The sequence below is a fragment of the Semicossyphus pulcher genome, unplaced genomic scaffold (genome assembly GCF_022749685.1).
Source record: "Semicossyphus pulcher isolate SPU_LCO1_2020_fin unplaced genomic scaffold, fSemPul1.0.p SCAF_16, whole genome shotgun sequence".
Classification (NCBI taxonomy): domain Eukaryota; kingdom Metazoa; phylum Chordata; class Actinopteri; order Labriformes; family Labridae; genus Semicossyphus; species Semicossyphus pulcher.
Genome location: NW_027211670.1, coordinates 14,469,740 through 14,482,858, shown reverse-complemented (window position 1 = coordinate 14,482,858; position 13,119 = coordinate 14,469,740). Strand labels below are relative to the sequence as shown.

The 13,119-nt window shown below is 40.8% G+C and overlaps 1 protein-coding gene across 2 annotated transcripts in view; it reads left to right on the top strand.

Moving 5' to 3' along the window:
* The window catches only part of plce1 (phospholipase C, epsilon 1), a 74,609-nt gene that overhangs the window by 22,165 nt on the left and 39,325 nt on the right, over positions 1-13,119 (top strand). For both annotated transcript variants that reach the window (XM_069664383.1, XM_069664382.1), the window contains 2 exons: positions 4,480-4,673; positions 5,195-5,337. In XM_069664383.1, the coding sequence (XP_069520484.1) occupies positions 4,480-4,673; positions 5,195-5,337 (337 nt within the window). The remainder of the gene's footprint in view (positions 1-4,479; positions 4,674-5,194; positions 5,338-13,119) is intronic.

The window sequence follows — 13,119 nt, the reverse complement described above, 5'->3', positions numbered from 1 at the left end:
GGAGAAGGGAAAACTCTCTTCAGATACCAGCAAGCGCCAAATCATCCTAACCACACCCCATTATTTAATTGTGATGCCTTCTTACCGGCTGAACAAGAAGCTGACTGTTAAATTAAAAGATAGAATTATAAATAGCAACAAAAAGCTCTGGCGTCTTGTTTCACTTTCGATTATTTTTAACTATAACCTCAGGGGCAAAACTCTTCCCGCAGAGATGTTGAGAAATATTGATGCTTGGATGCAGCTTCTGTCCTCCATTGGTATGGGGTGATTTCTGGCTGATTACTGGGAATTTTCTTTGTTACATTGTTGGATGTCCAGACTAAACGTGGGTGTAATTTCAAATCTGTACAAGTATGTTGGAGTAATCCCAAGGCTTCTCAGCTAAGTCTGCAGGCTGCTGCGAACGCCAGGTTTCACACAGTTTTTTCTACAGGCTTCAGAGAGCTGGGCCAATCAGAAGAAAGTGGGCTTGTAGGGGCGGGGTTTCTTAAAGGGACAGAGCTCACTGAGTCGTTTCAGGCGGAGGCTGTATGTGGCCTGCGCAAAACACCAGTGTGAGAAAAATTATGAGTTTTTTTTAACTGTAAATGATGCTAAGCTGCTCCACAGGTATCACAGAGTGAAATATGAAGGTTGAAATTAGCATGATACCGCCCCTTTAAATTGTGTTAAAAAACAACAACAACAACCAACGTGTAGTGGCAAAAACAGCTTTTCTTCAAGGTGTTTCCCAACCTGTTCAACACACTTACAAGTCTCCAGTGAGTATATCATAGCTAACTAATTAACATACTTTAACAGACATGTAAACACCTTCCTGAAACAATTTCTTTTATATATAGGGAGCTCAGTTGAGAGCAATGTAAACAATCTGTGAAAAAACACAAACATGTCATCAGCTATATTTTAGTTGCTTATTCTCACCATCCAGCAGGTATGAAGAAAACATCAGTTGCCGTTGTGTATCAACAACATGGTCCATTATAAACCTCCATATTTAGCTCCGTTTTTGGTCCCTACCAGCTCCCGAGGGAAACATCAGGCTGTCTAGCTGCTAAAAGCTCCATTATGTTCACCAGCTCACTGCGTCTGTCCGTCACTGGTGATGGGAAGGTGATTTACTGAGGCTTTATAGAGCTTTTTGTGGATACGAGCTGTCGGCTGGAAATGAAACCATGAGTGTACAAACCAACAAATCGAGAAAAAAAATACAATCATCCGTAATGTCTTTAAAAGACAAACTATATATTTCTCACTCATTTGTAAACTTAAACATAATTATTATTGTTACAGTGACTGACAGTCTAATTTTGAGATGGGTGTAATATTATGAAGTTACTATAACTTCCTGTAATCAGAGGTAATCAGAGCAGCTGCTTCTGCCTCTGTTATAATCTACCTTCACTGAGCTTAAGGCATCAGCACTTCCTGTACACACACAGTGTAACAGGAGAAACAGAGCCGTGTGAGTGGCACAGACTTTTACAGCTATCTGTCAAGACCACTTTTAAGAAAGAAAATGTATTTATTGGTATTGGTTTACTTTTTATTATATAAAGATTTGCCCTCAATCTGATGTGACTGTGGAAACAATAAAGTAATCTTCCATCTGCCCGCTTGAGAACAGTTATTATTCTCTACCCTGAGATTTAAAAAAAATAATTGGAAATTCAGTTGATTTATTTAATTATTTCCCTTTAATTGGTTTTAAAACAAGTAAATAAATGTTATTCTCTACCCTACAAGAGTACCTTTCCACCCCGTCCTTGTTATTTATGGGTCGTCTCAGGACATCTGTGAAACCTGAGAATCAGAGGATCCTCAGGATCAGACACAAACTCTCTTTTCTTACATAAACCCTCTCAAACATGTAGTGTTTTTTTTTTTACCATTACTTTTGTTTGTGTATATACACATACTACTGTGCTGTTTCATGTGTGCATTTTAATTGTTTCTCCGTATGTTTCCCCAGAAATGTGAGGATGAGTTTGTTTGTTTGTGCGAGTGTGTGACAGCTGCTCTGTGTCCATCAAAAGCAGGAGCACATTCTTTGCTTTGATGTCAGACTCACTGTCACACGCTGAGATAGTCACATACTGTACACACAGCTGCCTGTGCTGCATTAGTCACCTCTTTTAATCTATTGATCTGTATGTGTCGGTAAAATGTGTTAATGATGTGAAAGAAAAGGTTTCACAGGAGATGAAACTAACTTAGGGCGCTTTAACACCTGAAGTCTGTTTGTTTGATCTGAATCAAAGACTAATTTGTTTCAGTGTTGCATTTTGCCTCGGGTTTGGTTTGTGTTCACACGGCAGCTTTTACCAGAGGACCAAAAGTTTTGATGCGCAAGGAAACTGCTCTCTGATTGGTCAGAATTTCCATGTGGGACAGTTCCACTCTCCTTTAGTTTTTCACTGAACAGTTTGAATACCTCCGTATTCACAAGCGTTTGTGAAATTGTTTGCTGAGCCCATATTTCTATTAGAGCCCTCGCCATCGTCGCTCCCTCACGTCTGCCCTCTACTCATCCTGCTGTCTGTCTGTCTCTGCAAGTGTCAGCATCCGTTAACAACCCACAATGCATAGTGTTTTGGTTTGCTTCCTGTAAGTCCAATTACAGTCCTGTCACCTGAATCGAACATGACCACGGTTCGTTTGGAAACGGACTGAGACCCATCTTTTCTGGCGGGCTATGGTCTGGTAGTTTGGTCCGCGCCACAGTTAGTATGCGTGATCTCACCTGTCCAAACAAACCAGAAAGCCTCCCTCATTGTTAGTACAATTTGTTGGGGTTTCCTTTACTGATGACACTGATACTGATTAGAGATAGACCGATATGGTTTTTTCAGGGCCGATACCGATACCGATTATTAGTAGTCAAGGAGGCCGATAACAGATATTTGAAGCCGATATTCATTTGCAGTAAAAGTGAAAATATTGGCGTCAAAATTTTTAATAATACATACCGATGCCGATATGCGTCAAAATTCCGAATATCGGCGCCGATAATTGGTCTATCCCTAATACTGTTAATAGTATTGAATCAGTCAGGCATAGTAGTTTAGAGACACAATACAGAGTTCCCTGTAGCAGTTTTTTTATTGCCGTCAATATTTCTGCTTTGTCACACAATGAAAAATCAACAGAGATACTTCTTTACCCATAATTCCTTTGGGTTTTATTTGTTTATTCCCATCAGGAAATCATTTAAACCAGCTTTAATTACCTAAAAAAACTGTCCATCGAAGTGTAGAGTAATAAACACATGAATGGGTGCTTTTTATAACCCAGGCCAAGTGAACTTTTTGCTGTTTGTCTGTATTATTAGTGGGAAAAAAACACTCAGACTTTCTGTCTGTGCAGTGGACATGCACAGTCTTCAGATGCTGATGGGAAAAATGAGGTCTTAAACCAGAAATATGACTCATTGAATGTTCTAGATAAGGAAAGAGAGGCTATTTGTCTTGTTAAATCACACTTTATTTTCTTTCAGCGTCGTCCAAAGTGTCCACAGCTTTTAGTCATAAGCTGGAATGCGGGTCAATACGGCGCGTCTCGCATCGAGTGCGTTTTGAACGTCTCACCCTCGATCTACACGGCTCTCTCGCTCTCTGAACGTGCGGGCTGCTCTCCCTCGGGATGGGCTCAGATCTGACAACAGCCAGGCTACACCCGGTGCAGGAAACCCGTCCCACTGAGACAACCATGCACTGTGTGTTTGTGCCATGCCGCTGCCAGCTAGGACATTTTTAGCGAGAGAGTGAGAGGGATTTAATACAAAAACGTACACCAACAACCTGGGGATAGACGGCCTATAACTACTTCCTTCCTGGACGAACTTTCACTGTCGTAATTCCCCTTTGTCAACAGCATTGATTTTGTCCTATTTTATATTATTCAGCCCAGCTTAAAAGCATTAGTGCCCACTTACAGTGCCGCAAAATGTTTCCGTAATGGCTTTTCTCTGAAATTCCTGCCAGGGGAGCTCATAAAGCAGGTTCGCCCAAGGACGCAGAACAAGTCAATCGTGTTTGAGAGGCATTTTCTTTTATATCAGCCGGATTTTGTTCTGAGAAGAAGACTGCGTCAGGAAGACAGGGAGGCTTTTCTTTAAGAGCTGACTGACGTCTCTTCTTTCTCTTCCACCTCCCACCTTCTCTTACTCCATCATCCTATTATTCTCCCTCTCTATAAACTTACGGATCTCTCCGTCTGGATCCCTTCCCCACCTTTCTTCCTGTGGTATTTCTCTCTATTAATTCTTTCTTTTCACGCTTTGAATTCTCTTCCGTCAAAAGGAAATTGCTTCTGATAATGACCACAGCAGAGGAGAGGATGACAATGACCTCTGATTCAGATGTTGCATAACAGTCTGTTAGGTGAAAAACGACCCAGAATGAATCCTCAAAATCTCCTAAAGTTTTAGTAGAATTTCAAAAGCAAGTGATCATCTGTTCTTGACTTCCTCAACAGGTCACCCACTATGTGCCGGACAGAGAGGAGCTCAACCTGATCCATCCCGCCAAAAAGCTCCTGCTGTCCTGTCCTGGATGTGTGTGTCTCAGGGAGTCTCTCTGTCTGTCGCAGACTGGCAGCTCCAGCGCAGAGAGACTGGATCTGAACCCCTGCCTTAGTACCTGGAGTTGCCACACATCTCATCCAGCTAGGTTCGTAGTGTTTTTTTCGTCCACTCATGTCAAATAGCAAGGTTGGCCATTTAGTCCATCAGGTGAAGAGATTGTCCTGCAGATGCTTTAGTAAAGTAAAGTGGAAAAAATCATACGCTAACGTGGGTTAAATCTGTAGGTAAAAGTATGATAGAGTAATCCCGAGGCTTCTTAGCTCAGTCTGCAGAGGCACGCTACGTGCTGCACTTTGTGATGTCACAAAGTGCAGCCTCAGCTGGTCAATCAGAAGAAAGTGGCCTTCTAGGGGGCGGGGTTTCTTAGAAGGACAGAGCTGAGTCATTTCAGGCAGAGGCTGTATGAGGGCCTGCACAGAGCACCATATGAGAAAAACTTTTTTAACTGTAAATTATGCTAAGCTACTCCACAGGTATCACAGAGTGAAATATGAAGCTTAAAATTAGCATAAGGGCCCCCCTTTAAAACTAACATCAGGATGTTTTAAGGATTGAGACAAATCATCAGAACACACGACTATTGAGTTTTAATTAATTAATTTGCAGGCTCTACCGTGCTTGTGACCAGAGGACGTCAGCGTGCACTCTGCTGACAGGAGCTCTGCTAGAGGCCACCGCCGCTCTCGGTGCCCGCACCAGTCTACCCTTCCCTGTGCCCCAAGGCCCCAACGGCCACGCCGTGCTGAAAGGTGGGTGTTAAACTGTATTGTGGGCCTTTGTTTTGTCTGTAGCTTTCAGTGTTTAAAAAAAGCTTTGCAAATTACCATTGCACCAACCAAGACAGTTTCATTGTCTCTGATGTAAAATGTGTGTTCCTCTCATACATGTAGTATGAAAATCAGCCGTTTCACGCATTAGATTGGACTGCGAGTGAGACGGGGACTTTGGGCAGACAGCCTGCATCTGTTTGATTCTGAAAGGGAAAGGTTCTCACTATTCCCCTGTGATTCACTGCCTCACTGTCCTCTCTTCCTCTCTGCTCCTTTCCCACATGGTTCCTTATCCGCAGCGGGTTCTGGGTCGGTAGGAGCACGTCTGCAGTTGATCTCAGCGGTTGCCCTTTCCCTTTTTACTTTTCTTTTTGTTTCCATCACTGTCCTCGTACCATCCTCTCTCTCTCTCTCCACTTCAGAGACACATCCATGAAACATTTTAATGTGCTTAATTTACCACATGGCAGCAGCTCTCTCTGTCCCTGAGATGCATTGAGAAAGCATTAAAGAAAGTCGTATCAGGCTGTCACCTCTCCCTCTCCGTTACTCTCTGTATGACTTCATCGTCCAACCAGTCGGGTGGTCGCTCAGTTGCTCAGCTGGTAACTGTCCGTCCACCTTCTCCACAATGATGTTACGTATGACTTAAACGTAAGCCGATCCTGACATTAATTTCCACGGGCAGTGAGCCAGGGGACAGGCTGTCTCTGGCAAGATCAAGGAGAAGCACACACATGCACACACGCACACACATGAACACACAGGAACAAAAAAAACATTCATTTCTATTTTTGCTTCTCTGTGTTTTGCTTCTTTTAGCTATTTTAATTACAAAACTTTTTGACACGCTTTCAGAGGACGAAAACATTCACACACACACACACACACACACACACACACACACACACACTCACACAGCGAGAGAGAGAGAGAGAGAGAGCACATATCTTTAACATGACACCTTGTTCTCTTCTAATGGGTGTTGCAGGAAACAGAATAGAGCCAGACACGCGCACGCATAGCAGCTCAGAAGTCTTGGCAGGACTTTGGTTTCATAGGCACTCACACACACACACACACACACACAAACACACACACACACAGGCATGAGAGCCTCCCTGTCTAACTTTCTCTGTCTCTCTAACCTAGTGCCAAAACTACCCACATATTGCACAAGAGCATTAATTTTTAAGACTTCCACCCACAGCCGCTGAGCCACATCACTGATGTAAAAAGTGGTCTGGTTCTGATCTGCTGTTCACCTCTGCCTTTCACGCACACACAGAAACCACCTGTTTGTTTGTGGCATTTGACATTTACTGTACCAGAAAGCGGCATATGTCTCTGGAGATGATAACAGAGATATGTACTGTAGCTTAAGCAGTATTAAAAGTTTGAATTTTAGCTGACTTCAAATGGCTTTGAAAGTTCTGGCATAAGTTTTCCAAAAGTCAATATTTGTAATATCAAAATAATTTTCTGATCAGACGTCGTAAAAGACATTTTATTATGCTGAAGCACGAGGAAGGTGTGACTTAAGTTTGAAAAAGTCTAGTTATTGCTTTCTTACCTTTTAAGGTATTGTTCCTCTCTTCAATGTTCCAACATAACAACCTGCCCTTATTCTCCCAGACATTAATAATAAAGCTTTTTCTTGATCAAGCTTCGGTAATTCAGTTCAAAATGAACATGCTTTGTAACGTAGTGAAGCATACAACCCCAAAAACTTAACAGCACTCTTGAAAAATAAGTGTAACTGGCATGAACTACCCTACACTGACAAAGCGCTTGTGTCTATCAATTGTTTGTGCAACTTTGTATCCAGGATGTTGTTGTGTTTAGTGTCGTGTTTGACGCATAAAACTTAGTTTGAAATCGGCTCGGGACTTCATAAACAAAGGGCTATAGGTTGCCGTTGTGCGAATCCGTGCAACGCTTAGCTTATAAAGGGAACGGGTTGGTTTGATCACCTCAAATCTCGGATCCCATCAGCTATAGTCTGATGACGTTATAGCCTCTGGGGACAACGGTGAACATGTCGGGCGTGTCCGGTTTACCCAGCGGTTAGCAATAGACGACTTCCAGTCAAGACTTCCTTTTCCGCGTGCTGCGTTGTTTACAGAAAAACAAACCGTATTTCTCGTTTGTTGAACGGAGGTCAGATCGATCGTTTCTGATGCATTCAAGGAAGTCGGGAAATCTAACACTGCTTTCGAGACACTTCATCAAGGGAATTTGTATCAAGCTGAATTTTAGATCTAGAACAGATTGTTAGCTGTTAGCATGCAGATGTCAGTTTATAGAGATTAATAAGAAGCTAAATCATTGTCAGATAGCCGCTGATGGGAGCATACGCCGCAGCCTGCTGATACATGATTGGTCAATATAACTGGGACTAAAAACGTGCTACAAACAGAAACCAGAACACTTGCATCCCTAAAATCCACGTCCCTGCCTACAGATTCTGCATTTCTATGTAGAATCTGTAAATAAAGATTAGATTACCTCCAATACATGCCAATGATTTACAATGCCTATGATGAAAGACTCAATACAACCCCTTAATGCCTTCCACCTTACTTAAGGCCCAGATTATGCGCTGTTGAAGTTGCAAAAGGGGATTGAACACGGTGTAAATACACTTGCGCCATTCAATTAACAACATGCACTATAGACAACTTCTATAGGGCCATAATGTACTAGCAGTGGTGAAGTGGTCTACCTCCTCCAGAAATCAATGGGTTATTCTTTCACTCTGGCGAGGGTCATCTTTGTGTCACCTCTATAGAAAAGCATTTTTGTTCTCTCCATACATTTCCTCTGCGGCTTTATTTATTCCTTTGTCCTCCCAAAGTGAAAACGCACCTGTCATGTAATGGAAAACCTTTTACAAAGGTTGGTACAGATGGATTGGATGGATGGTCCAGTAGTCATTTGTATGTTGGACAGATACTGCCTATTCTTTAAATGTTGCTATGGTTTTATTCGACATTCTCAGTGTCTGTGTACTGCGTAATTTCAGTGGAGTCGTTACAAAACACACTTACAAGACCCGGAAAGTCTCCTGATTACAAGATATAGATCCTGTTTGTTTTCCCATAATTATGATTTATTTATTTACTGTACTAACGGAGGTTAATTTTTGTTTTCCTTGGTGAATACAGTTCCTGTTCCTCTCCTGTCCTAATAAGGTATTGATTCTAGATACAGTATAGTGCTAGCAAAACTGGGGCTGCAGCTACAACTTAAGTCGATCATTGCCTCTGGCCCAGATGCTTTCATGGATTAACAGGATAATCGCCTGGCCAACCTCTGTGTATTCTTAGAGTTTTAATGTGAGCGTTGAGAGGTGGAATGTTTTGAGGCCTCCTTCTTGTGCCACATCCACCGCAATGACCCCAAAGCATTTTCGCTGGTTCCTCTGATGTGTGTGAATGACTTATGTCTTTCTGTAGCGTAGCAGACATTTGGTTTCAGCAGCAGGTCAGGAGGAACGTTTTAGAGATGATTAATGGTATTTAACAGGTTCATTTGGCACACGTCTAGGTCAGTAAGACAGCTTTTGTTGTCAGGGTAAACTGACACCCATAAAGACAAATACTGGTGTTTGGAAAAAATGACAACTGGGTAACACAAGGGTAAGGTCAAGGTGGTGTGTGTGTGTGTGTGGTCTTTAATACAGTGGTAGAGATAAGGGTGGAGACATGTAAGTAGGTAGAAGCACTTGTGTCATGGATTTCGTCTTTGTTAAATGTTTGAAATCTTATTTCCGATCAATCTATATCAGCTATCTATAAAACGGTGGATATTTTAGGATTTAGTTCACTAAAACACAGTATTTTTAAAGAATTATTAAGTTATAAACATGTTATGTGAAGACATTGGCCTGTCCAGTTATGTAATTATTGTCACACTTGGTTTATCCATATGCTTTTCCATCTCTTAATTTTGGCATGACCGATATATTGGTCGGTCGATAACTTAAGGCCGATATGGGCCTATCACTGATATATCTCTGTATTAGTGTAAATATGTTCCAACATGTACAAATATGGGACAGTTTTTAATCAGAAAACAAAGCGTCAGGTTGTATAGAAATGGTTTCATCATATTATTTGTCTAGCAGATTCAGTGCTCAGACACTATAGGTACCAATACTTTCAGCATGTGTCTACAGCACATGTAGCAGGTGTCTCTGCACCAGAATTGGTTGAAAATATATTATAGTGTTTTCTGTATTATAAATTTCTTTTTTTTTTTTAAACGATATTTATTGATGCATGCAAAGTCGGCACAGAAAATTCACCTGTTCAAAAATTCTCTGTATTGGCCGCCATATCAGTAATCTGTGTTTTTTTCCTCCCCAAACATTGGTATTGATATCGGTGTCATGAATCCAATTTCGGTCGGGCTCAACTATAAATGTGCTTGTTCACTGATGTGCACATATGCATTGATAGGATAATTCACCTCTCTAGCCTCCATGTAGACATTGTAGGAGTAAATAGCACAAACCTTTCTGAAGGTTCTTTGTCATTGGTTCATCTTAGTACAGCCTCTAGAAACTAAGAAAAAACACAAAGCAGAAAGATTTATTAACTGACTTGATATAATCTGCAACTAATAAATAATTGTTTCACCAAAAATGGTGCGACGCATTCTTATGTTCAAGCTTCTTATGGAGCATTTTCTGCCAGTGACTTTGGGTTTAACGTGATAAAGCCATTGATATTATGTCATTGTGACGATTTTTAAGACTAGACAATTGATTGAAATAGGCTGAACTATCGATATCGATGTTTTTGGTTAAAGCCAAATATTGTATTCATTCATTCATTTTTTTTTTTTTTATCATATTCACCTTTGTAGTATTGATCAATCAATCAGGCCAAGAAAAAAGTAATAATAATCTTAAAGTATTATTAGGTTTAAGCAAGAAATCAAAGTTGATGAAACAAACAACGGAGGCCGAACTGAACAATTACAATGTGGTTAAAAAGAGGAAGTACAGAGTTCACACAATAACCAGCTTTTTAAGCACAACTAAAAAAAAAAATACACTCACACATACGTAATGCATGACAAAATTATGATGAATTGATCCCATAGGTTATTGGAATCTGTATCGTTCTTCAAACAGTGGATGTCTCATTCTCTCACTGCCTCCTTCATTGCCAAAGTATACACAACTTTAGTTATTTAAGTACAAAGAAAAACTCTACAGAAGACCACTGGGATTTAACAGTATTCATGTGAACTATAAATGGGAGTGGTGTAAGTGGTTCTCTTGACCCCGTTTCCTTTATAACACAATTTGCTGTACTGCTGAAAAGGAAGAAGGCAGTTCGGTAATAGGCAGCCATCCTTCATGCTCAAAACTGGTGCTTTTTCTTTCCTTCTTTCTTTTTCTCTCTTCCTCTATGTCTCCATAGTACATTGTTTTGCTGCCAGCTTTTAGGAGCCATTGACAACAGATGTGGTGGGGAATCATACTGGAGGGAAGTCTCAAGGATCTTTGGAGCGCATATTGTTTACATGGACATCACTGCTAAAAATACCTCATCTTTTTCACTTGAGAATCTATAAAACTTTAAGGCATATACTGTACAAAAATACCATGTTATTGCAAAAGCTCTGGTGCAATCAAGATAATATTTTGATGCAGATAACAGCAGAACGACGCAGCTAGCTGTTGCTGTGACAAAGAACAGCTTGGGTTCAAATTAGGTTAAAGGTACAGTAACACTGACAAACTGCTCATATTTTGTCAAGAATGTCATCCTTTTAAGGGAACCTCACTCTTTAAAATGCAAGTGAAACCATTTCTTGCAAATGGGTATTTCTGCTGTAAGTAACAATCAAATGCAGACATATTTTAATTAACATACATGAATACTGCACGACACATAAATATGATTTAAAAGCTTTAAACTGCAGTTACAGCCACCTCCTTTTTAACAATTGCTCTCAACATTGCTTGTTCTATAGATTTTCCAGAGCCTAAAATCATCAAATTGTTTGTCTTATTGGTCCCAACAGTCTAAAACTCAAAGATATTTGTAGAAATATTAAATAAAGTATAAAATATAAATAAAGAAAAGTAACTCATCCTCTCATTTGAGATGCTGTGACGGAGAAATATGACATATTTATATATATATATTATATTTCAAGCTTCTTATTTCATTCTGTGATACCTGTGGAGTAGCTTAGCATAATTCACAGTTAAAAAAAAAAAAATCATAATTTTTCCCTGAAATGACTCAGTCAACTCTTGCCACTAAACATAGCTTGTAGCTTGTTTTTTCACACGATTTTAAGGGGGGGTATTATGCTCATTTCAAGCTTCTTATATCATTCTGTGATACCTGTGGAGTAGCTTAGCATAATTTACAGTTAAAAAAGCCTCTGCCTGAAACGACTCAGTCAGCTCTGTCCCTTTAAGAAACCTCGCCCCTACAAGACCACTTTCTTCTGATTGGCCAGCTCTCCGAAAGCCTGCTGGGGCTGCACTTTGTGACATCACAAAGTGCAGCGTGTGAAACCTGGCAAAAAAAATACTTTTACCTACAGATTTGAAACTTCACCCACGTTTAGTCTGGACATCCAACAGTGTAACATTATGTATATGTCTTAAAATGTGACACAGCATAATACCCCCCTGTGACTTTACTTCTCGCATTATTGGTGGAGTTTTTCCAATACCGATACCAGTATCAGTATCGTATCGTATCGTATCCTACTGTACCTTATCGCATTGTATCATATCGTATCGTCGGTAACGTATCAGTATCAGTATTGTATCATACAGTATCAATATCGTATCGTATTGTATTGGCATCGGCCTCCAAAAATCAACTGGTTTTAGGCAAATTATCATGTGATAATAACAAACTACAGCAGTGTGTTTTTCCACTGATATGTATATTGTTTTACTAGTATCAGAGGGGTACTCGGTATCGACCCCTAACTTAAGTCTAGCTATCGTTATCGGGAAGGAAACATTGGTGTCAGCTTATCTTTAAATATGGGCAATGTTATAATGTTGTCCAAAAATACAGAATCTACAACGTAAGATTAAGATAGTACTTTATTGATCCCCCAAATCAATGATTCTGTGAGACAATGACAGACTGTAGGAAAGAGTGAGACAGTTTATCACTTAGCACCTGTGTCTGTAGTCTGACCATATGAGCGTGTGAATTATGACGGCTCTTGTTCGTGCAGTGGAGTGGTCTGGCTGCTGGTCTAACTCTAGTGCATGGCTGTGAACTATGTATGGTGTCAGCGAAGGGTGGGTGGGAGAGAGAGAGGGGGAGATACAGAGAGAGAGAGAGAGAGAGGGATAGTGAATGTAGCCAAAGAGAGAGCGAGGATTGTTTGCTGATAAGGAGAGAGGGAGAGGAGCCAGGTGAGGGAGAAAGAGCAACAGGCAGAGATACAGTGCGGAGCCGGAGAGAGTTAGAAAAGGAGCAAGAGAGAGAGAGAGACATAAACAGACAGCTAGAGAGAGAGGGAGCAGCTGCAGGAGAGACAGGACTCGCCGGGCTCAAATGTGGACAAGTGTACCTCGGTCACTGAGCTGTCAGTGTGGAAGCAGAGCGGCCGGCTTAACTAGCAACCATGAAGCACTCGCACAGAATGGACTTCAAGCTGATCAGTGAGTAGAGGAAAAGTGAGTCACAGTATGGCTGCCGGGGTGGAGTTGTAACTTTTAGATGTGTTCTGTGCTCACTTTAATATAGTGTCTTTGAATAT